Below are 26632 nucleotides of genomic sequence, written 5' to 3'. Positions count from 1 at the left end.
TGCCTTGAGATGACTTGTGTTGTGAATTGGCGCTATATAAATAAACTGAATTGAATTGAATTCTTTTATTTTCTCCATATTGATAATAAAATCCTGTCCTATCGACAGAAATTAAGACATGTTTAATTACCCTTTGGGATTGATAAAATATTTTTTAATTGAACATCATAATAGCTAGCCAGCAGGGTAAACCTATTCCCAGCTGTGAATACTGGATACTATCTCACTGATTCTGCTCATCCCATAGCAGACTGGCTCTCTTAACCATTCCATGACAAGGTTCAGCTGACGTCAGAAATACATAAGTTCAACCAGAAATTCAGTCAAGCAAAGGTGCTCTAAAAAAGGCTTCTGGCATGCTGAATCATAATGACAACATTTGAATAAAACATGTTTTCTTGCTGACAGTAGCAGAGTACAAATTGGGTACAAGAAGCAAATAGTACATGCTCTCCTATAACAGAGAGCAGATAACTTTGTGTATACATTTTTATGTCCTTTATATAGAAAAGAGTTAGGAGGTGGAACTCATGCACACTTATCGACACTGCAAAAAATTGAAATCTAAATAAGCAATTTTTTCTTAAATTAAGTGCATTTTCTTGAATTGAGGAGGTAAGTGAGACGCTTTGTCAGTTGAACGAGATAATTTACATTTAAAATAACAAATAACAATTGCATTGTCTTATTTCAAGTGCATATTATACAATTATCTTATTTTAAGCGTGAAAACACTTATTCCATTGGCAAATCATCTTATTTACCTGCTCAATTAAGTGTAAATACACTTAATTTAAGACATTTTTAACTTATTTGTAGATTGTTTTTGCAGTGTATGACCAATGCCGCTTACAAGCTCTTGTAGCACTCCAAGGAATGCTTGATTAAACACAGCATTCTCACCCTCTCATCACTTTGCAAGGAAGCTTCCTGCTCCCTTTCCTCTTGTGGCTGACTTAGAAGAAGCTGCATGTGATGTTCCTCCTTGGCCTGATTCAGTGCATCTCCTGCCTCCTGCCACGATAAATAGTGACAGGTCCTTATTTGGAACTCTGTTTCTCTTGCCTAAACAAAAGGCGCAAATAGGAGGTGGTTGAAAAAGGCAGGTTAAATACTATTTTACCAAATGAAACATACAATTTTAGTGTTTTAATGTGAAAAAATTGCTTTACTGGACTATATTTAAGAGTAACTATGTCCTTATGTTGTTATTTTTCAAAGGATAATTTTGATAGTAGAAGTAATGTTTTTTTCCTCTGGCCACAGGTTAGCACGGGTAATTCAGGTTTGTTTTCTAAATGTAAACTACTTTTAATATTACACTTTGGCCTACTGATGGTAGTCAAAGGGCCTGGTGGGGCCTGTACGCAGCCTCACTTCTGTCAGCGAGCCCCAGGGCAGCTGTGGTTGCAATGTAGCTGACCACCATCGTTGCATGAGTGCGCATGGTTGTGTGAATGACTGAATGTAGTGTAAATTTCTTTGGTACCTTTAAAAAAGGACTATATAAGTACAGACCATTTACCTTTTAAACTATTTATCCATCTGCCCATCAATCTGTCTGTCCTTCCATTTCTCCATCTATCAATCCATCCATCTTTCCTTTTGATATTACACATACACTGTAAAACACAATATTTAAACGATGAGAAAAGATCAAGAGCTGAGCAGGAAGTTGGCACGAAGGCTGTTTAGCCTGTTATGCAGGAGACAATGGTGCTACTTTCAGATTATCATTGTCTGTACATTATTAGTAAAAAAATCTCACATCTAGTGGGATGAATTTATAAAAGATGCTTGAAGTCTTTAAAACAGTAACCATCAACCATCGTGGAATCCAGTAAACACAGTGGAAAAGTGAAGTTTCTCCTTCACATTGCTCACCAATCGGTTCCCATAAATGACGTATATTTGGCCAAACTTCAGTTTTTTCTTGTCAAAGCCCTTTGACCTTTTTGGCTGTAGATGGTCCAGTAATTGGTTTTCAACTTTTAAGCTTCTGCCACCTTGCTTGGTGGTGGCTGATGGCAGTGAGCATCCATCAGCTCAGCGCCTCAGTCAGTTCATTTCTTGTTTCAGGTTTTTTCATCTAGCTCCTACTGATTGACTGAGAGCTTAAAGCTGCCAAAGACTGCCAGCCGACCACATGTTAGCCAGAAGTGTTTAGTCATGTTATGGAAAGCTCTGTGTTTATACCTTGAAGCTTTCTCTCTCCAGTTCTTTTCCTGAGAAGAGCTCACTCAGGACAAACTCTGTAAATAAAACTTCATAATGTATATGTATTAAATAATCATGAGATATGGTAACAGATTTAGACAGAAATTGTAATCATACTCAGATCAGAGAAGTTGTTTAGGGTTACAGAAGGCAGAATTTAGCAACCTCACCTCTCGTGAAGTGGCGTCCAATCTCAGTTAAAGACACATTTTATATGACTTCAGTATGCCACATCATCACATCATTACGACATAAACGTTTGTAAATAAGGAGACATCCATGGCTCCAACCTTATCAAAATATTACTCTATGTTCTTAGGTCAAGGATGCAGCTCTCATTCCATTCCCAAATCTCTGTCACATGCATCATGAAGATGACTTTTTATCCCGACAGAGGAACTGTCCCAATTAGATAAACTACTTGGGAAAACATTAGTTCTGACAGGCAACAGGCAGGTATTATTAGATTTAACAGCCTCACACATCATCAATAAGATAATCCCAACAGTCTGCACCAGGGTTTACACATAAACTCTGCAGAAAATAGAACTAGTCTATGTGTAAAACCACCCTAAGATTACAAAGGTGAAATATTAAAAATTAACTGAGAGAAAATTGATACTCAACATGGAACGGTTCTCTGGAAGAGAAATGGAAGAAGGTCCTGCAGAGGTTTTAATTCCTACGGCAACTCAGGTAATGCAACTTTCCCCTTGAGATGCTGGTCCTTTTGCAGCTGTTATTTTGTCAGCAGTGTGCACAGCTAGCTCTATATGGTTTGGTTCATCTAGAAAACAGGACAAATCCAAACTGAAACAACAACTAGGTCTGTAGAGAAGATCATCAAGGCTTTCCTCTTTGACTTCCTCACCATAAACATTAATAGTGTCTTATTTGTCACTTTGGAGAGGTTAACAAACTCTTCTGTAACTATGAAATCTGAACTCCACCCTACCAAGGCTTGCAACAAATTTATAAATTTTATTTACAGAAAAAATGTCAAAAGATTCAAGGGACAGTATGTATATTCATATCAAGTCCAACGTCAAAATTTTGTTCAATGTTAATTAAATCTGACAAAAAAATCCACCTTCTGCCAAAAGAAATATTTAAAAAAAAAATGTAAAAATGTAAGAAATCATACACCAACTCTTCTCCCTCCTGTCTCTGTGTTTTACCCAGTTTGCTGGCCATAATGTCTGATTTGACTCAATTAAACTAATGTTGAAAAATAATTAGTTGAACAAGCTGCTTGAAGAACTACAGGCCCATCTCAAACCTCCCTCATTAGTAAAATTTTTCACAAAGATTTGCTTCAGCTGTTAATCCCTTTCCTAAAAAATATGTTCTAGTCAGACTTCCTTGCTCTCTATGGTACAGACACCCTTTTCAAGGTGTCAAGTTTGTTCATAACAACCTTATAAAAGCAGACTGTGAAAAGACACAGTGCTGATTTATAATGGACCTTAGTGCAGCATTCTACATTGATATTCAATCAACTTTATTATAGCCCTTGGAAAATAGTTTTTCTGTTCCAAACAATGAACACCTCACATTTAGACAGTCTTTTTGAAGAAGTAAAGGCTTTTGCTCTATCACAAGCTGCCTAAACCTTTTTTCATTTCTAAATAAATCATGGGCTGCTGCACATGCACACTTGTACGTACTCCTGTTCTACTTACATGTTTTATTGTATTCCTCTACATACTGAGTGTTCTATTTACATACTGTGGTTGTTTGTACTGTTGATTATGATAAGGAGGATAGAGGGGGAAATTCTTGTTTGTGCATGCAAACCTGGCCAACAAATTTGATTTTAACTGCAAATTTTAAGATACTTTCTGAAAAAGGAATCCAGTCATTAACGTCGGATTAATGAGTGGATTTGTCAGTGATTATTCAAACACAACATTTTAATCATAACAACTAGCCAAAGCCAAAATCTATAAAAGCTACTCAGTAAAATCTGTTGCACCATAATTAGTTTCTTCCTATTATCTCTAGTTTTGGTAGATTTCCTGGATGTGTAAATTATATTGTGCCAGTAATGTTAGAAGATTGAACCATCTTCAATTCTTTCTTAAAGAATGTGAATAATTTCCATTATTTCACTCAGTTTCTATTCCTTGAGTTCTTTCTGTGGTTTTACCTCCACAAGAAACAAGCCTGAGACTCTGTCAGATGGACTCAAAGCTGAAGGATAGTGTTACAAATTAAGTTCAAACTGCAAAGAGACACATATTATAGTGTCAGAAAAGAACAAATGTATCCATTAGAGACCAGAGTGGATACCATTGGATGTTCTGTGCAGAGCTGGTACTGTCACAAATGTCATAAGTAAGGCCAGCATAATTATGTTTTTGATTATATGCTGGTTGAAAGATCTAGATATTTGATTGATTGTTTTGTGTAAGGCAAATGTTTGCCTCATTTGTGCTAAAGGTATTTTTATTTTACTGCGGGTGTGAGAGAGAAAGAGAGTATCTCCTTACATTTGCATCACAACGATAGCTTTAGGAAAAAAAATTAATCATGCTAAGTATCAACTTTCCATGCTCTCTTTTACTTCAGCAGTTTTCACAGCAGTTCCAGTTAAGGTTAGTTAGACTTAATAAAGGTCAAAGATGTACAAGAATTAGAGAGTTGAAAAGATAACTATTTTTATAACTGCTAGATTAATATTATGATTCTGGATTATAGCTGCTGTTAACAATGAGTTTGGTAGGCGAGGCCCTTTGGTACAGAAAGGCTTCAGACAGTTAGGAGCTGTGATGTTGGTGTTCAAGCCGTTTCCTAATTCTCTCAATAGTTCTAGGTAACCAGAGAAAAGCCCAACGGTCAGTCCCCTCCCCTTCCTCTTCTGTCTCATTTAGTTGCAGGGCAAGTAAGTGATTTAGCAGGCCTGCACTTTCCGTCTTTCCCAGAGTGTTTATTGTCTACTTGTGGAGCACCCATCATCTTTCTCAAGTCTTTACTGGGTTAGCTGGGGAGTTCTCATGTTCCACGGCACATGAATCAGAGAGAAGAAGGTTCAGGAAACCTTTTCTTCATTCTGCTGTTGTACTTGTTCATTTCTTCATCACAATCTTATTAGATTAACCGCTTTTCAATTACACAAGTACATGCTCTGAATCTAGACAATACCGAATGTTTTAATATTTGTTTTTCATGGATGAAATGCAGTGTAACAGTGTGAGAGATTTGAGTTTTTGTACTGAATATTAGCTCCATCCGTAATATGATATGGACTTGTCTGCATCAGTGGATGAAACCAGCTTCTCGCTGTCTTTTTGGTCTACTGGGAACTCTGTGGTGTAAGGTTGCTGTGTGGAGGAATTTGGCTGCTGGGGTGAACATGAATAGAGTTTGTCAGTTGCAGTTCCACAGCCACACAGTTAAACTCCTCCCCCTTTCAACTGCCCGCTGATCCTGTGAACCGTCAACATGAGCTCATCCATTTTGATCATGAACACACAGTAAATGCCCCTCAATAACTCAACTGAATTTTTAATCTAGTTGTCCGTTAAGAACAACAATTAAGCTGAAGCCGTTTATCTGCATTTATCTGCTATGTTCTGCTGTGTGGTTTGCCAGTCGTCATGAAGCTTCACTACACTTTAAAGGAAAAGTCTGGTCTCATTAGAATACAAACTTCTGACAGTACTTTAAGGATGAAATTATTACATACTTCTTAATAAATGATCAGTGATTTTGATTAAAAGTATTTTTCATTTAGATGTGCTTTACTGGACGCATCCATGTTTGTCAAAGAACACTACTGCCACCTACTGGTTTGTGACGTCACGGTGCGGTATCGGCTGTTGATCAAGTCCCAGTGCTGTATCTGGTGTTTGTCACAACGCGCTTTTATCCAAGTCATCTATTAAGCATTTTTCCTCGAAATGTCCAATGATCCAACGACCAACCCGTCCGTGGAGGATCAGGAATCAGAAAGGTGAAATAACTTTTTTTGTGTGACTTTTAGCGCATGTATTCCAGCATCGAACTGCCATGCATGTGGGCTTTATCAGTTTCACTATAGCTCTGGTGAATTTCAATGGTGAAGTCCTCTGGAAATCTTCAATAATTGTTGTTGATTGCAGATGTGTCTAGTAGTTCCCATTGATTTTGCTTGTAAAGCAGAGAGAATGGCGCTAGACTTACCGCACCTTGACGTCACTGCCGGAAGATGGCAGGAGGGAGGGGTTACTATATTTGGGCAAAAATGGCCGCTCCCAGACTCAGTGATTGCAATGAAAATTATTGTTTTTATTTTTTTTCGTATTAACGCTAAATTCATTAAATCACCACAAATGTATTCGTTTTAGGTATAGATAATGATACATCGGTTATTCCTTGCTGACCTGACTTTTCCTTTAAAGGGAAATAATGAGTATTTGATAAAGATATCAATACATTTAATTTCAATAATGTTTTTATTTTGCAAATAAGCATATTTTTACACTGATTAAATAGCATTTGATACAATTGGCAAAAAAAACTTTCTCTCATCTGTATATTCTCTAAAAGAGAAAATGTTGAATAAACTTAAGGAAATAGAGAATTAAAGAAACTGCTAATGGATTTTCCAGTTCACGGACGACTTTGCAGTCTGCATCTCTGTATACTCAGCTTCACTTTAATGGTAATTTAAATTTATCAAACTAAATGCTAAATCCTGACTTCTTTAAGCCAGGTTCTGTTGTTTTATCATTAAGGGTTTATTGTCATGTCACAGGTAATGTGCATGCCAAAAATAAAAATCGATTCACTGATATATTCAGCAGTACAGATTTACAAACTGATAAGGAGATGATCTTAAATGGATAAACTTATCCAGGGCTGAACAATTTGGCCCTGGTTAAGTTCGGACTATTTTTAAGCAATACTGTGATTGCGATTTTATCTCGAATTTGCTTTGTAGTGACGACAAGCTTGTAGATATTTTATTAAAACTATTCATTTGTTTTGCAAACTTGAGAGCTTGCTTGTCCAGAGTCCATTGTTGAAAGACTTTTACTCATATGCATGGATAAGTGCCACTAGCTGCCACTCTCCACCTTTCTGTGTTTCTGCAAACCCATTTTAAGTGTATAACTGCCACCTAAAGAGCTGCAGTGACAAATTTACTTTATGTCTCTTGTTAAATTTAATGTGAGAAAGATTTAGTGCCACTCTGATTTGAAAATTACATTTTGTTAAATTGCGAATATATTGCGGTTGCAATTAATTGCCCAACCCTATCCAGGAGTAGGAAACTGTGACTCGAGAGCTCACACATTTCCTTTGTACATCGCTAACTGTGGGCGCAAGACTCTGCATCAGGGAATATCTCACACCTTTAATTGGATATGCAAATACACTATATTGCCAAAAGTATTTGCTCACCTGCCTTGACTCACATATGAGCTTAAGTGACATCCCGTTCCTAATCCATAGGGTTCAATATGACGTCGGTCCACCCTTTGCAGCTAGAACAGCTTCAACTCTTCTGGGAAGGCTGTCCACAAGGTTTAGGAGTGTGTTTATGGGAATTTTTGACCATTCTTCCAGAAGCGCATTTGTGAGGTCGCACACTGATGTTGGACGAGAAGGCCTGGCTCTCAGTCTCCGCTCTAATTCATCCCAAAGGTGTTCTATCGGGTTGAGGTCAGGACTCTGTGCAGGCCAGTCAAGTTCATCCACACCACACTCTGTCATCCATGTCTTTATGGACCTTGCTTTGTGCACTGGTGCACAGTCATGTTGGAAGAGGAAGGGGCCAGCTCCAAACTGTTCCCACAAAGTTGGGAGCATGGAATTGTCCAAAATGTCTTGGTATGCTGAAGCATTCAGAGTTCCTTTCACTGGAACTAAGGGGCCAAGCCCAGCTCCTGAAAAACAACCCCACACCATAATCCCCCCTCCACCAAACTTTACACTTGGCACAATGCAGTCAGACAAGTACCGTTCTCCTGGCAACCGCCAAACCCAGACCCGTCCATCAGATTGCCAGATGGAGAAGCGCGATTCGTCACTCCAGAGAACGCGTCTCCACTGCTCTAGAGTCCAGTGGCGGCGTGCTTTACACCACCGCATCCGACGCTTTGCATTGCACTTGGTGATGTATGGCTTGGATGCAGCTGCTCGACCATGGAAACCCATTCCATGAAGCTCTCTGCGCACTGTTCTTGAGCTAATCTGAAGGCCACATGAAGTTTGGAGGTCTGTAGTGATTGACTCTGCAGAAAGTTGGCGACCTCTTCGCACTATGCGCGTCAGCATCCGCTGACCCCGCTCCGTCAGTTTACGTGGCCTACCACTTCGTGGCTGAGTTGCTGTCGTTCCCAAACACTTCCATTTTCTTATAATACAGCTGACAGTTGACCGTGGAATATTTAGGAGCGAGGAAATTTCACGACTGGATTTGTTGCACAGGTGGCATCCTATCACAGTTCCACGCTGGAATTCACTGAGCTCCTGAGAGCGACCCATTCTTTCACAAATGTTTGTAAAAACAGTCTGCATGCCTAGGTGCTTGAATTTATACACCTGTGGCCATGGAAGTGATTGGAACACCTGATTCCAATAATTTGGATGGGTGAGCAAATACTTTTGGCAATATAGTGTACATTTATATACAGGACAAAGAAGAAGAAGTTCATTTGTGTTCACCTAAATAAGGTAATGTAAAAAACATTATGCTCAGCACATTATCTTCTGGCATTAAAGCTAAACACAAGATGGGAGAACAGGAAAAGTGTGTGAAGGGGTCTGTGCTGCGGTCATACATCACATAAAACCTACAGCATTATAGGCAATAAAAGGCCTGACATAAAGGTGGAAGATAGGGGATGGATGGCTTTTCGTGGCCAAAGAGTGGCAAGGTGAAGAGGTGAGACATTTCAAAATTCATCCTTTTTTTTATTCTCAATACTTTATGGCTCTCTGTGACTGGGAAACAGAGAGTCAAACACTTAAACTGTGGACAAATTATAATACAGGATGAGACAATCAAGCGTAGGAGGATTAATTGAAAAAGAAATGTGAAACAACCTTTCATGCATCACCAAGCTGTTTTGATTTGTTGCATTTACATAACTTTTACCATTTGATCATTTTTTTGGATGAAAGTGTTTGCTTTTAGCATAAATATATTTCTGCTGCAATGGTGTACTATTCAAACTTCATCAGAAAAGCTGATGATCATTGTAAATGATTCTTTATGATGTGTTTTTTTTTGTTTTGATATCTAAACAACCTGACATTGCTTGTATACAAGCAAACAGATTATGATCAGCTTTAAACCGACCTGCAGATGGCAGAGTCACACTACAGATAAACTGAGATTAGTGTGCCAAGCTTTCCAGTAGGTTTTCCTGTGCTAAATCCACCTGCAGGGTTTATTAAAGCCAGAGTAGTTTCTAGTCAGGCATCAGATTTTACTAATGCCTTGTGTTTCAAACATTTAACTAAAGGGTTCAAGACCATTTGAGCCGACATTTAAAGTTGTTTTGAAAGTGCCATTCTGCTGACCTCAATTAAGATATGGGTTGGATTAGCCTCATCAGCATAGCATTGCCTTGATGCTGGAGTCTTATTTCAAATAGGTTCAGATATTTCCAGAGACTTACAACTGTGTAAAGTCACTTTTGATGTTTTGTGGAACATTCCTGTTTGGTTAAGATCAGATCGGCATCTGGAAGCACCCTAACTGACGTTTCTATCTGTAAAGAATTGAGAAAGCTTCCTGGATGGGAAGCGAAACATCTTCAAATTTGGAAAAAGAAGTCCAGTTTGTTTTTTAGAATGACTATCTGTAAAGGTTTCTCTAACAAAAACCTGTGGCTCCTACCTGTTTATGGCTGCAAGTTATACAACAAATGGATCGTACACTGTTGTTATATCAAAATCATAATTAACTGTATGGAGGGCAATAAAAAATCTGAAAGAAAACATTTCCTTTATAAACCAAATAGTGTTTCACATGTTCAAGGAGTTAACTTGGTGATATGGGGCTGCGCATTGAATAACATTCAGCTTACATAAATAAATGGGGAAAAATATAACATGAAAACAAAAGTAAATTGTATAGGAATAATAGTCAAACTTTTTGTAATGTAAGTGGAAGGTTGTAGACATTAAAATATAGCAAAAATATAAAGTTAAAGTAAAAAGTATTTATATGAATATGTGTATCATATGTTCATACGTATTTGAGTATAAAACAAAAAAATTATAGAAATGAGAAACATTTTTTTTATGAAATAACATGGAAATATAAGGAATGGTTTCATTTTGATAAAAAAAAAAGATAACTGTATGAAATATTTTTTCTTTACAAACATTTTGGACTATGTGGTACTTTATACAGGCTGGACACAGATGGGGGCAACAATCCGACAGAGGGACGCGACGGGCAGCAGTTGTCAATTTCTCTCTCAGGTCACCTCTTTCCAAGGAATATGATTAATAATTAAATTAAAGGGATTTTGAATTTATTTTTTTAAAGCAGTCCGTAACAAAAAAGGCAGCAAGAAAAAGAAAAAGAGAGAAGATTTTAATGGAAATTACTGAAATCATGATACAGTTTAGAAAAGTCTGACTGCTAAGATGTTTCCTCAACCTTGAAAGTGCTTGTTGACTAAAGTGTGTAGATAACGCTCCCCTTAAACTATGGTCATTCAATAATAACCCAGACAGATTATTTTTAACCAAAACCAAACAGTTTTGGTTTCTGAATAGAAGGACAACTTGTCCTGCCTGATCAGTGCAAACAAATGATCATCAAGCCTGCTGTAGACAGGTGTGCATGTCAGATGGTACGCCATTGAGAAACCAGTGCCTCTGTCATTGTTCTACTGTCAATACTACCGAGATGGATAGATAATTTGGGCTGCAATGTATTACTCTTTCTGTTGGAGTATAGTTTAGGCTCCTAAAGTAGACTAATGAATTGTAAGGGAATTTTACTTAACCTTTTTTTTTTTTTTTTGACAGGACATTGCCGTTTGATATCCAATCACAGCTCGTACATTTACTGATCACTATTTAACTAATTTGGAAGGGATTTTGCTTTGGTTGGAATTATGGCTATAGAATAGATCCTGTTGATGATCAGCTGATTGTGTTTTTATTAATAGATCCAACAGGCTTACAAGTGTAATCCAGCAGGCTGGCGTATTTGTAACACTGCCAACACCTTCGACTCTCAATCTGCTCTGCCACAACGGCATCCAAATTCTCCTCCTTTTTACTACGTTTTTGTCTCTTTCATTATTGCCTTTGGAAGGCTGAACTTCTTCAGCTACCATGGAAGTACATCCTTTGCTGTGCCTCTTTGGCACAGGCAGATAAGGGAGGGCAGGGCTGATTTCTTTCTAAAGCCCATAACCATCTCCACTGTTTTAAAAGAGTTGTGCGGGGAGAAGTGCAGAGGGGAACGAACACAGCCTTGAGGCAAACTTGAGGTAGACAGACAGCCTGTCAATATTTTGGCAGATTTTAGTTTTTTCTTGTGCGATAGATACATTTAGCAACTTCTACTTGAGATCAGTTGAAGCAAAAGCTTTGCTAATGTTTTTGTTTGGTGTTTTAAGAAATATATATTTTTTTTATTATTAAGACTTGTGTAACATTCAGGGGTGGATTTAGGGAACTTGGAGCCCTAGGCAAAGACAGGTTTGGGCCATCTTAATTGAGAAGACAACACATAAAACAGACCCATTATACAGATAAAGATTTTTTTATACTATAGACCATTAAAAATCATAACTTATAAACTTGTAACTTAGAAATCAGCAGGGTCCAAATAAAGAAAATCAGCAACCAGTAAAGGTCCGGAGACTTTTTTTTTTTTATCTGTTACTTTAAACATAATTTAACACTGAAATAAAATGAGGTGTATATGCATCTATGTTATACATTGACTTAAAAAAAAAACTATGTATTTTTTTTTTAAGTAGAGAATAACAATTGTTCAATTTTGTATATAGACAATTTTCTTTTAATAAAACACCTGACTGACCTTTTATTTTTTTTTCTGTCTTAATGTTGGCAGTGGGCTTTAGGCTGCCCTGCAAGGCTTTAAACCTGGGTTTGAATGGAGACTAAGCCATTTTCAAGCACATATCAAGGTGCTCATTTTGAGCCTGGATCAATATTTATTTTTGATTCTGTTCATGGTGGAGAATCCTGCTTCACAGCAGCAGGTTGAGCCAAACATCCTCTAAATGTGCAGGGTCATCTTTAAGCACGCCATTTCACTTTTCTTGCTTTTCTTACCTGCTCACGCTGTGCTTCTAAATACAATGTCAGACTCAGCTCTGCAGTGAGATGACGCTAATCGGACTCGTCTATCCGGAAGCCAAACCAGTAGAAGAGGAATATGAAGCTCACTAGAGTGAAACACGCTGCCTTGGCAATTTTTGCAATTTTGTGCTGAAAGCCCTAAAAAGTATTTGGACAAAGATGGCTGAGCAAACGTGGCTACTACGGTCTGTCAATTTTACAGAAAGAACTCCATTTCACTCATAACACCCCCACCATGCTTCTGTGTTTTCATATGAGAGGAAGAAGAAGAATCCGTGTTTGCACACTGAGCGATTTGCCCACGACCACCTTACGACAGCCGACTAAATTTCAAACATGTTTGATTTTCTAACAACCTTATGATTCCAGATCAGGAGGTGGTCTTGAGAGGCTGATCGCCCCTGGTTACCACGTGTACACTGCCCGTTCGAAAAATTCTCGCACGACTGGAGAATCGGCCTGAAAGGGACAAAAAAATCATAGAGTATATGTCAGGCTTTAGGTCTTTTTGGTGTTTTAGATTTTTCTCGACATTAGATCAGTAGTCTCACTTGAGGGATGAGGCAACTCCTTGGAACAGGGTTTCTGTCACATTATCCTAGTCTACTTCTGTCAGCTAAAGACGTATTGTTACACAGTGTACTGCTACATTTTAGTGTTTTTTTTTAATTTTGCCTAATGGAGGGCTATTCCGGTTAAAATCCAATGCTTCATTTACAAAAAAATTGTTCAGCATAGTTTACAAATCAAGTAAACAGTCCACTTCCTCTGGCATCACTGTCTTCGTTTTGTCTCAGTAGGATAATGCCACACTAAACCCGTTGACCGCTGAATCTGTAACATGATGTGTTTGTAGCTACTATACGATGTGGCAACATTTTGTACCAAATTCACTATGGTCACTTCAGCTGTACAAAGTATTTGCTTTAAAATAAAACTTTTCTTTTCTGCCAATAATCTATACGGCTGTCTTATAATGCTGTCTACATTTAGCAAATATATTTTTGATAATTTATTTTGCAATTATTGCAGTCATGTTTTTGTGTCTACATGTAAAAATTTCTGTTGGGTGCCCTCATCAGGTTACAACATGTTACTGCATCTGATTTTGTAGTGTTGGCTTGCCTGTTATTGTGACCAAAAGGAACTGTCAGCAGCTCTTATCATAGTGTATAAAGAGTGTCTACATTAAAAAAAAAAAAAAAGAGAAGAAAGCGGCTCCACCTCTACATGCTTCCGTAGTCTAAATGTTTGTGACGCAGTCACTGCCAGTGTAATAGTTGCTGTCAGTCTATCTGTCAGTCTTAGCTAAGACCACGGCAAGGTCTAAGACCACGCCCAGGTCTAAGACCATGCCCAGTTCTAAGACCACGCCCAGGTGTAGGACCACGGCAAGGTCTAAGACCACGGCAAGGTCTAAGACCATGCCCAGGTCTAAGACCATGGCAAGGTCTAAGACCACGGCAAGGTCTAAGACCATGGCAAGGTCTAAGACCTCACCCAGGTCTAAGACCACGCCCAGGTCTAAGACCATGCCCAGTTCTAAGACCACGCCAAGGTCTAAGACCACGCCATGGTCTAAGACCACGGCAAGGTCTAAGACCATGCCCAGGTCTAAGACCATGCCAAGGTCTAAGACCATGGCAAGGTCTAAGACCATGGCCAGGTCTAAGACCACGGCAAGGTCTAAGACCATGCCAAGGTCTAAGACCACGCCCAGGTTTAGGACCACGGCAAGGTCTAAGACCACGCCCAGGTCTAAGACCATGCCAAGGTCTAAGACCATGGCAAGGTCTAAGACCATGGCAAGGTCTAAGACCATGGCCAGGTCTAAGACCTGGCCATGGTCTTAGACCTTGGCATGGTCTTAGACCTGGGCATGGTCTTAGACCTTGCCGTGGTCCTAAACCTGGGCGTGGTCTTAGACCTTGGCATGGTCTTAGACCTTGCCGTGGTCCTAAACCTGGGCGTGGTCTTAGACCTTGGCATGGTCTTAGACCTTGCCGTGGTCTTAGACCTGGCCATGGTCTTAGACCTTGCCATGGTCTTAGACCTTGGCATGGTCTTAGACCTGGGCATGGTCTTAGACCTTGCCGTGGTCTTAGACCATGGCAAGGTCTAAGACCACGCCCAGGCACCACCCTCTTAACATGCATCCGAGTCGAGTTGTTTAAACAGGCAACAAAATGTCAAATGAAATACAGAAACAGTACTGACACACCTGTTGCCACTAAACTATGTGTTGTTGTATTTGATCTGTTTATAAAAATTGAGGTACAATAGTAAACTGAATAATTTAGCTCTTTTTACACACTGTGTCCCACAAGGCCAATCTGTAAAACTGCTTTTCCTCAAAATGAAAGCTTATTGAATTAATTTGTCTGTGACCTTCATAGCTTAATTTGATTAGGATTAGCTCACAGCCCACTCTGTCATATGGCTATGTGTAAATCTGAATAAATCTATCATAGTAGCTGCGCTTCGTTGGATCCTGTTTGGCTCTGACTCCATCCTGGAGAGAAATATCAGCTGTGCTGCTGCCATCAACACCTTTGTTTATAGATGTTCGAGATCGACCTGTTTCTTCAGTGTAGTCCTGTTTCTCTGACTGTGATTGGCTAAATGTGCTCTCTTCATCCTCTGACTTGGGAGTTAGCTCAGAGCTTGCCTGCCTGACTGTGTTTCCTGAACAGGGCCGCCCTTTTTGTATCTCTGCTTCTGTCTCCTTGAACCCCAGTCGGCCTCAGCAAATGGCCGCTCACACTGAGCCTGGTTCGGCTGGAGGTTTCTTCCTGGTAAAAAGGAGTTTTTCCTCTCCACTGTCGCTACAAGCATGCTTAGTGTGAGGGGTTGCCTTCGATTCAGTTAGTCGATGCAATCAACTGGTTTTCCTTAGAAAACTTTAAATCAATTTGACTGTATGATCTGGTGAACTGTAAGGTGCCTTGAGATGACGTGTGTTGTAAACCGGCGCTATAGAAATAAACTGAATTTAATCTAATTGAATCTATGTGACTCCAGCAAGAATAACAATGATTATGATGTTAACAGTTGTCTGTCCATGATGTTGGAAGTTCCTCTGTGTCTATCTCTTCTTAATCCATTTTTCTCTTTTTTTCTGTTTCAGGATGGCAGTATGATGGGATAGATTTGAATATGGGTCAATGGGCAGGCATGCAAGTTCCTCTCCTCAGCCTGAGTCTGCAGCTCCTATTATTGATATTCAAGCCAACAGCCAGCCATACCCATGAAACTCCTCAGGATGCAATCAACTTCAGCTTCCCCCATTCTGTCTATCATGCAACAGTTTATGAAAACTCAGCAGCACGCACCTATGCCAACAGTAAAATTAAAATGGGCATTCATCTTTTCAAAAGGTCCTGGGAAATTCGATACAGAATTACCTCTGGGGATGAAGAAGGGCTTTTCAAAGCAGAAGATTACGTTCTGGGAGACTTCTGTTTCTTGCGAATACGGACCAAAGGGGGCAATGCAGCCGTCTTAAACCGGGAGATTCAAGATAACTATGTATTGACGGTAAAAGCCTATGTTAAGGGAGAGGCTCTTCTTGAGACCTGGACTAAAGTCAGTATCCAAGTTCTGGATATGAATGATCTCCGCCCCCTGTTTTCCCCCACCACATACTCTGTGACCATAGCAGAGAGCACTCCTCTCAGGACTAGCATAGCGCAAGTTACTGCCACAGATGCAGATATCGGCTCCAATGGAGAGTTTTACTTTTTTTTCAAGGACAAAATGGATTTGTTTGCAGTACACCCAACCAGTGGAGTGGTTTATCTTAGTGGAAAGCTCAATGTTGATGAACAGGACCGGTATGACTTAGAAATTATGGCAGTTGACCGTGGCATGAAGTTGTACGGAAACAATGGGGTTAGCAGCACAGCCAAGCTTTTTGTCCATGTAGAGCGGATTAATGAGCATGCTCCAGTTATGACTATAGTCACCCACAGCACCTCTAGGTGGGACAATAATAGTCTGTTTGCCATAACTATAGTTGAAGACCTGGATGAGGGCTTAAATGGGGAAATTGATTCAGTCAGCATTATTGATGGGGACCCTTCAGGACAGTTTTATATAGAAAAGCAGGAGGAAAAGGAATTTGCCATTAAATCTACCAAGAGAATGAAGTGGGAAGCTTTTCCTGATGGTTGTAACTTAACTCTGCAGGCTAAGGATAAGGGGTTTCCTCCCCAGTTGTCCCCTCCACAGGTTCTCCATATAACGTTTCCAAAACAGCAGACAACAGAGGTTAAATTTGAGCAAGACTTCTATGTTGTTAGTCTTAGTGAAATTTCCCCACCTGGCACGATTGTGGGTTTTTTTAAGATCCGGCCAGAACCTGATGATGCAGAGTATATCCTAACACCTTCTGCAGACTCAGGCTTTTTTAAAATCAATACCTTAACAGGTGTAATCTCCACCTCTCGCTGGTTGACTCATGCATCCAAGGATATCTTCAATCTTGAGGTATTGGAAGTGGACAGCAATCTCAGAGCTAAAGTGCAGATAACCACTCAAGATGCCAATGATAACACACCTAAATTTTCCCAGCCTTTTTATGAGGTTTCTGTAAATGAAAGTGTACCAGTTGGGACCAAGATATTAACAGTCTCTGCAGCTGATGAAGACAAAGGGGAAAATGGATATATCACCTACAGCATTCACTCTGTGGAGCAGCTACCCTTCAAAATTAACCAATTTTCTGGTGTTATAAGCACTAATACAGATCTAGATTTTGAAGCTTGGCCAGAGGTGTTTGTGTTTGTTGTGAGAGCCTCTGACTGGGGATCGCCTTACAGACGAGAGAGTGAAGTCAGCGTAACAATCCACCTACAAAATGTAAATGATAATAAGCCATTGTTTGAAAAAGTAGCATGCAAGGGGGTGATTTCAGTGGACTTCCCAGTAGATGAAGTGATAACCACAATGTCTGCCATTGATATAGATGAGTTAGAGTTAGTCAAATATAAGATCATTTCAGGAAATGAGCTGGGGCTTTTTGACCTCAACCCTGATTCAGGAGTTCTTTCATTGCGTAAATCCCCTTCTACGTTAAATCCTAACTTAAGTATTTTAAGTTTAAAGATAACTGCCACGGATGGTGAAAACTTTTCCGATCCTATGTTTGTCAATATATCACTTGTACACGGAAAATCTCTTTATAAACATTTTACATGTAAAGAAACTAATGTGGCACAAAGATTAGCTGAAAAGTTACTTAAAAAGTCCAAAGCTAGTACCAAGCCTAAAATTGAGGAAGGCTTTATTGACCTGTTCTCTGTCAATCGGCAAACACCTCAGTTTGATAAAGCTTTCCCCACAGATATCGCTGTCCAGGAGGACTTAACGGTTGGCTCAAGTGTTTTTAAGGTTAATGCATATGATAGTGATACAGGTTTTAACGGTCAGATTCTGTACTCTATTTCAGATAGAAACATTGATAATTGCTTTAACATTGACCTGCACACTGGTCTGATCACTGTTTTGCTGCCTATGGACAGAGAAAAGAGAGATCACTATATCCTCAACGTCACGATTTATGACCTCGGCCTCCCACAGAAAGCGGCTTGGCATTTGCTTACTGTCCACATAGTGGATGCAAATGATAACGCACCTCAGTTTTTGCAAGAAGGTTATAGAATAGTCATACCTGAAAACACTGCTATTGGCACAATAATAATCCAGGTTGAGGCCACTGACAAAGACCTTGGAGCCAACGGGAAGATTGTTTACTCTCTCTTGACGAGCACGACACAGTTTGACATTAACTCCACCAACGGGATCGTTTATACCACTGGCCAACTAGACAGAGAGTTAGTTCCTACCTATGACTTGAAGATTAAAGCTCGAGACAGTGCAGAAAAAGGAAAACGCAAGTCTTCAGTCACCATTTTGAAAGTTATTTTGGAGGATGTGAACGACTGTCCACCACTATTTATCCCTGGTGTTTTTAAAGCCAGGGCGCTGGAGGATCTTCCTTTAGGAACAGTTGTGGCCTGGATCGAAACTCAGGACCCAGATCTCGGGTTGGGGGGACAAGTTCGGTACTCTCTGGTTAACGACCACAATGGGTGGTTTGAGTTAGACCGGAACAGCGGAGCCATACGACTGACTAAAGAACTGGACTATGAAACTCAGCAGTTCTACAATCTCACAGTAAAAGCCAAAGACAAAGGAAAACCTGTGTCTCTTCTGTCTGTCACCTTTGTGGAGTTGGAAGTCATCGATGTTAATGAAAACCTCTATTCTCCATACTTTTTACACTTCGCCTTAACTGGAACAGTTGAAGAGAATGCTCCTATTGGAACTACTCTACTTCAAGTTGGTGCTGAAGATGACGATGCCGGTAGAGATGGAGAGATCCACTACTCCATTCGTGATGGGAGCGGGCTTGGACGATTTGCCATAGATGAGGAGACAGGTTAGTTCTCTTTCAAAAAAGAAACATTTATCCATCCATACATCCTCCATCCATCCATCTTACATCCATCCATCCTGCATCCATCCATTCATCCTTCATCCATCCATCAATTCCTGCATCCATACACCCATCCATCCTTCATCCATCCATCCATCCTCGATTCCATCCTCCATCCATTCATCCATCGATCCATACACCATCCTCCATACACCCATCCACCATACACCCATCCATCATCCATCCATCCATCCATTCATCCATCCATCCATCCATTCCTCCATCCATACATCCATCCTCCACACACCCATTCATCCTCCATCCATCCTCCATCCATTCATCCATCCATCCATTGATACATCCATCCACCATACACCCATCCATCATCCATCCATCCATCCATCCATTCCTCCATCCATACATCTATCCTCCACACAGCCATCTATCCTCCATTCATCCATCCATCCATTGATACATCCATCCACCATACACCCATCCATCATCCATCCATCCTCCATCCATCCATCCATCGATACATTCATTCACCATACACCTATCCATCATCCATCCATCCATCCATTCCTCCACCCATCCTCCATACATTCATCCATCCATCCATCCATCGATACATCCATCCTCCACACACCCATCCATCCTCCATCCATCCTCCATCCATCATCCATTCATCATTTATCCATCCATCCATCCATCCATTCATCCTTCATCCATCCATCCATCCATCCATCCATCCATCCATCCATCCATCCATCCATCCATCCATCCATCCATCCATCCATCCATCCATCCATCCATCCAGCAGAGCCATGTTTTACTTAGGTAAAGGATCGGCTAATCGGCTTTGGAGTGTTTCTGTCCAATGAGAAGCATATCTGCTGCCATGTCGTCTGACTGGTTAATGGTCAGCATTGACTGAAACCTTTTGCCTGCTCCAGCTTCTAGGACCTGCCTGTGGGCAATGGATGCTTAATTGGCAAACCTTTTTTGCTGCCAGCTTAACAACTCTGGGGCTATTTAGAATAACAGAAAGTGTAGCTTACTTACTCTTTAAGACATATTTTCCTGCTTGGTCTGAGAGAGCATTAGGTTACAAAATGAAATAATGCTATGAAAATAGCATAGAAAAATTATTTTGTGTTTCATGTAGGAGACTTAGTACTAACCTTTTTTTGTTATCGAAAAGATTATATTAGCTCACTTGTTTTGTGACCTTTGTTTTTAAGTTAATAAACATGATTTGATTAGTAATATCCCTGAGGGAGAAGGGGGATATTATAAATAAACAAATTAAATGCACGCATTGTTTTGTCTTCTTCTCTTTCAGGTGTGATCTACACCACTGACACATTGGATCGGGAGACTAAGGACTCTTATTGGCTGACAGTTTATGCCAGTGACCGGGGTGTTGTTCCCCAGTTCAGCACTATTGAGGTGTTCATTGAGGTGGAAGATGTTAATGACAATGCCCCACTGACCTCAGAGTCATTGTTTCGATGCTCAGTACCGGAAAATTCTCCCCGAGATGTTTTTGTAATTCAGATTCATGCTCAGGATCCTGATGTCTCACCTCCTTCCTCTGCTGACCAGCTAAGCTTTCGCATTGTTAGTGGAAACCCACAAAACTTTTTTACCATCAACTTTCACACGGGTGAGTCATTTTCTTTCTATTTCTGATCAGTCATGAAACATAAATACCTTATCTGTAATATTGACCAGTGAATTGAATAGAGCTCTAAACTTTGGCAAATTAAATTGCCATCATCATTGCAGCAAAAGAAAACTCACTTACTGTATATCATAACATATAAACAGTAGGGTTGTTGGTAGTAGACATTGCCTTACAGCAACTCCAGCCTGAGGTATTTTTTTCCTGCATGGATAAAACGTTCTTAGTTCATATGTGGGTTCTCTAAAAAGATTCATGTCATGTTAATTGGTACCTAAATTACCATTGAATCTGATTTTGGTTGATTTTTGTGCACGTCTCTTTGTTGCTCTGTGATAAGCCAACCCCCCCACCACCATGACAAACTGCATAGAAAACTGAGTTAGACGAGGGATCATTTTATTATTGTTTCATTTTTATGTAGGCATAGCTTAAAAAACAGTTACCGCTAAGAGTATTTCAGAAGTTTTCTCATAATTCGATGTATTTCAGGTTTGATGCAAACATTGTATTTCAAGGTAAAGGCTTAAAGAACTTTTCTGATTTATTCTTGTCTGTGCTCTTTATTTGCTGTATTTATTATGGTGATAATCAATAATTAGGCCTGCCTAATCATCTAATTTTTTATTCCAAAATGGTCCGTCTTGAGGCAGAAACTTCATTTCTGAAAGGAAATTGTGAAAAAACTCAGCTAATCGTAAGCAAGCTGTTGTTGCTGTATTGTTATTTAAAGACTCTATTATGTGGGACAGTGCAGGGGAGCTCTGCCTCAGTGCTACAACCCCAGCTCCATTTATGAGGATCAGCACAACCAAATATAGCCCCATACTGCTTATCATCATGGGATTTTAGGGAAGGATCCTGCCGCACGACCAGCACTGCTTCCCGATGCTTTGAACTCCTTCTGCAAAGGTTTACTACAAACTGCTGCAGTGACGGAAAGATGCAGGCCACTTATTGTAACTTGCCACTTGGGATGGGCTCAAACTTTTAACACATAATAAACATCAAAAACAGAAGGAAATATGTAACCTATGAAAAGCTGACATCTCATGGCAGTGTGCCATACTTTGAGAGCTGCATAAAACCCCAAAATGAGATTGAGATGGCTTCAATAATGGGACTCTTGCTAAAAGACAGGTCAGTAGTAGGATTGACAAAGTCAGTAAAGGTTTTTACTCATTAGAGGCTCAGGTGAATGTTAACTTGTCTTTATTGCTATAAAGACAAGTTATAGCAATAACATGGCAAGATACCTTTATTGCTATAAAGGTATCTTGCCATGGAATCTGGTTTTAATCAAAAGTCATGTAAAAGACCCACTAAACTGATCCTATGCTAAGAAACGTCAGAGCTTTAGAGCTTGGTAATCATTTTACATTAATACTTGTTGCTGTTTTTGTTACATGGACAGTCACATTCTGTCTTTTAATAATCTTCAGTCAGCTGTAGAAACTGATCTTGGCCTCATTGGGGCCAAGAAAATCTCTGAAATCCACTGGTGAACTTTTTAGCAGTAAGCTAGCTAATACTTATATTGTATCACACTTCCCTCAACATGAAGTAGTTATTTTTGTTAAGTTCTGTTCACAAATGCTTTAGCTAAATATGTTTTGTTTATAAAACACCACCAATACATTTAGACCTCGATTAACAACAATAGTTATATTATATTATCGGTCCTAATTCTTATTTCTTTGTTTCTCTCATATCACTTTCATTAACTTCCTTATGTTTCATTTCCATATATCCGTCTACTGTCGACAAGTCCTGTCCTATGGTCCTATGAAGTTACATATCCCAATGAAACAATAATAGTGATATGGAAAAGCGTGAAGAGATGAAAACACAAAGAGGGCAAAAAGTGAATTATTTTATAACTTCTATTTTCTTTCTCAGGACTGATCACTACAACCTCACGAAAGCTGGATCGTGAACAACAACAGGAACATGCACTGGAGGTTAGGAGCTCTTTATCACTTTCATCACTCACCTTATTTACTGTCCTTTAGTCCATGAAATGATCACCAACATATGTTTGATCATTTTCAAATTCCCTTCTGCTATATGTTAATGAATTACTGTTTGTATCGCAGCAGACTGTCGACAATTGGATATATTAAAAACATTACATATCTTATTCTATATCCAGGCTGATTCCGTGCAATTAATTGTGTTTCTTTTATAAAGTATGATTTGATGTAATATAACCAACTCCTGTATAACTCATGTATGAGGATGGGATGGAGGAAAGGAGTCATGTTTTGAATCTGCAGAAGAAAAACCACTAGGTGTCAAATATAAAGAAACAGGTTATTACACAGGGTATTAAATAGTAATTGCACATTATACATTGCACAAGTTATTGCCTTTGTAGTGTCTTATTGTAAATTCTGGTTGCAGCAGGGATGAATGACCTGCAGTAGCATCCTTTTTAAAAACAGGGTGTAAAAGTCTTTGACTAAAGGAGCTGCTCAGCCCCTCTCCAGTCTGGGTGCAGAGAGTGGAAGGTGGTGTCCATGATGGATGTAAGCTTGGACGGCACCCTTCTCTCAGCCACTTCCTCCACTGAGTCCAGAGTGCAGTCTAGGACAGAAACGCCCTTTCTGTCCCACTCTGCCTGGGGCCCAGCAGACGACAGCGTAGAGGAGGGCTGATGCCACCACAGAGTCATAGAAGGTTTTAAGCAGGGGCCTGCTGACTCCAAAGGACCTCAGCATCCTCAGGAGGTGGAGGCTGCTCTGACCCTTTTTATACAGGACGTCAGTGTTATGAGTCCAGTCCAGTTTATTACTGATGTGAACAACCAGGTATTTAAAACTCTCCACAGTTTCTATGCCTGCCCCTGGATTTTCATGGAGGGAGTGAGGTGGGGGTCTTCTTCTGAAGTCGATCACCATCTCCTTGGTCTTACTAGCGTTAAAACACAAGTGGTTCTTCTCACACCAGTCCACAAAGTTCATGGTGACCAATCGATACTCCTGTATGTGGGGGGTGTAGAGGGTGAAGAGGAACAGAGACAGAACTGTGCCCTTGGGGGCCCCAGTACTGCAGCAGTTCTGTCTGCGTGGATGAATTTAAAGCCGTCCAGGGAAACCACTTTGTCCGTGACAAATCCATCTAACCACATCTCCATTAAGCATATGATACTCGCGTCTCTGTGTCTTTCCTGTAAGCGGGTTAAAGCTGCGATCTCCTCGGTCTTGTTGCAAGGATCTTACGTTTCCCATGACAACCGACGGTAAATATCTTTTCCTGTGCCTCATCCTGCCACCCCTGCACCTTATTTCTGCAGGGATGTCTGGCCTTGCAGCGTGTTGTGGAGCAGGGCTGCTGTGCATAGGAGCACGTAGTGCAAGTAGTTGCTCCCGTGTGTAAACAGTAGGTTTGGAGTCGCGGACAAAGGGGTCTCCCATTGAAGCATCCAAAAATGCCAAAAGTAGGAGAAAGCTCAACACTATATGCACTTTAATATGTCAGCAGCGTTCCTCCTACGGTAATGTCCAGGGAGGTTGCTACTGTCCCATGGATGTAGTCACAGGAACATCAAACCGCTTGAAGATGGTCTTATAGCCTTTACCTTTAACATGTCTGTCTATAATTTTTATTCTAATCTCCTGATACCAGTCTTTCCTTCCCTTCCTCTGGTCCATGTTGAGTGTGGTACGCACCATCACTGTCTCCAAACAGCACAGTGACTACCTGTAGCCCTAGATATAGGCCTAATGACTGTTTAATAGATTGTAGACAACGGTGTCAATAAATAAGTCCGGTTGGTCAAGTATTTCTAGTCTTTCTAGGGGTGCTATAATTTTTGTCTAGGTCTCTTTTATTATTTTTTGTTTTGTTATGTTTTATAATTCGGTTGAATCATGGCTGAAAAGCAAATAAAATTCTGACTTTTATTTGTTGATTTTCCTAGATTTTTTTTTTTTTTTTTTTACTTATTTCATTTTTTTACAGATTCAAGTTATTCCTGTAACAATTGTGGGTTTAATTTGAATAAATTGAGGGATAACAACAGTTTGACCACTCCAACAGTAGTGTGGTGACAAATAAAAAACAGCATTAGGAATGGCAACAGGGTCTGATTTACAGATCATGTTAATAATCACATCCGAGGAAGGTCCAAGGTAGTATTGCCCTTTGGATGTAATATCTCTATGGTTTAATTCACAGTTTTTTTTTTTTTTTCTTATAGTTGATTCAGGTAGAGAGTGAGTGTTCATCTTGTTTAAAACCTGTGTGGGAATTTGCAGTAGTGAGAGCAGGTTGCCAAGAAGCAAAGAGTGATTAACAGCTGTATCTAGATAATAAAATAAAAAATAAAACAAGTTGAACATGCAGATAAGCTGCCCACCAAGATATTTTTAAAAATTTAATATGGTTAATAAAATATGGCTGTCTATATATAACTTTTAATTTTAAACATCAATCAAATCTTATATATGCTGGTTATCCATATACATTGCGGCAGTGCTTACTGACCTCCTGATAAAGAGGGACAGTGTGGGTCGACTTGACACAGAAATCTAAGAGCAATGCTGACAAACCAGTTATTGTCATGGATCAGGAAACATTAGTGAGAACACATTCCCTCCTAATTCTACGATTTTCAACTTCCTCAAGCAGCACAGCATCAATGTCGTAGCAGTGTTAAGAGGTTTTAGAGACATCAGTGCCCAGCAGCTTGTTTATGTTTGTGCTGATCTCACTGCTGGTCATCAAGAATAGGAATGTAAGGGCGAAAATCTTAATCTGGCTTCAATTCTAACAATCTGTTGTAGCTTTTCTAAAACGTGTGTTTGCATGGGTCAGTTGGCATGAGGGAGCACATATCTCCATGGCAGTTTTACAACTGTTGCATGGAAAGTGATGTACACAACTTTCAGGATAGATTTTGTGCATATACAAGCTTAACCAGCAAACCTTCTTTCTAGTCTGATGATTAATCCCAAAATACTAAAGGTGAAGCTTGATTTTATCTGCAAAGGGGTTTAGGAAACTTATGCAAGAACCGTTTGTGTTCATAATCATCCGTATGAGTGACTCAGGATTCATCATGTTTCTCCTACTTCTATTCTTCTCTCAGAAACAAACTAATTTTATGAGTGCTCCAGACTGACATAGGAGTCTTGCACAATCAGTTAGCTGTTATACAAACCTAATTTTTCACTTAGCAACTACATTATTTTCACTTGAAAGCAATTGTCCAATTTATTCGGCTTCATCATCATTTATTATGCAACTCTGCAATTATAAATTACATTTTTATGTGCTTATGAAAGAACTATCAGTCACTACACATGCAGCTGGCATCTCAGTATCCAGGGGAGATAAATTGATGTTATTTAGTCAAAGGGAAGAACAGTCAGTGGCTCTATGTGGGATTAAACAACTATTAGAAAAACATCTGAAACAGCAAATGAGTAGCAAGTTCAGTGGGTTGACAAGCCATCAAACAGCACGCTTACCCCACTAAAAGAAAATCATACCAACTGTCTAGTCTATATAGCTTCTGTCTATTCTGTGCACTGTAGACACATCACTTGGCATGTTGTATGATGAAGTGAAACTAGAGTAAAGATCTGCTTCCTACTTCAGTTGACTCGCTGGTCCTTATAGTTTGAAAAAAAAAAGAGTGCATGATTTCACAGACAATGTTATCCATTCATTTTAATACCAAAAAAGTAAAAAAAAAAAAACAATCCACTGGACTTTCTCTCTAAGTTTGAAGATGTTTTGCTTCCTATCCAGGAAACATTTTCAATTCAAAATGTCAGGAATAGCGTTGAGTTCCAGGCTTTTATACATTAGCACAACAAAGCCTTGTTTTTGTTAAGAAAACATGCAAATTGAAACAGATGAACGGGTCCACCCCTTTGGAATGGGGGTCGTTTGGCTTCTTTTGTTTGCCTGCAATGCCCCATACCTGTCTATGTCTCTGAGGGGGGTCATTAAAGGCAATCGTTGGCCTGGCTGAATAGGCAAGGTCATCGGTA

At 39.7% G+C, this 26632-nt stretch overlaps 1 protein-coding gene across 7 annotated transcripts in view; it reads left to right on the top strand.

The window, feature by feature from the left end:
- Positions 1 to 26632, top strand: part of fat3a (FAT atypical cadherin 3a) — a 128229-nt gene that overhangs the window by 11986 nt on the left and 89611 nt on the right. For all 7 annotated transcript variants that reach the window (XM_038285988.1, XM_038285992.1, XM_038285990.1 and 4 more), the window contains exons 2-4: positions 15635 to 18949; positions 20289 to 20612; positions 22530 to 22591. In XM_038285988.1, the coding sequence (XP_038141916.1) occupies positions 15664 to 18949; positions 20289 to 20612; positions 22530 to 22591 (3672 nt within the window). In that variant the 5' untranslated portion in view covers positions 15635 to 15663. The remainder of the gene's footprint in view (positions 1 to 15634; positions 18950 to 20288; positions 20613 to 22529; positions 22592 to 26632) is intronic.

This window comes from Cyprinodon tularosa, unplaced genomic scaffold (genome assembly GCF_016077235.1).
Source record: "Cyprinodon tularosa strain WSP-4 unplaced genomic scaffold, ASM1607723v1 ctg219, whole genome shotgun sequence".
Classification (NCBI taxonomy): domain Eukaryota; kingdom Metazoa; phylum Chordata; class Actinopteri; order Cyprinodontiformes; family Cyprinodontidae; genus Cyprinodon; species Cyprinodon tularosa.
This window is presented reverse-complemented; position numbering and strand designations above follow the sequence as displayed.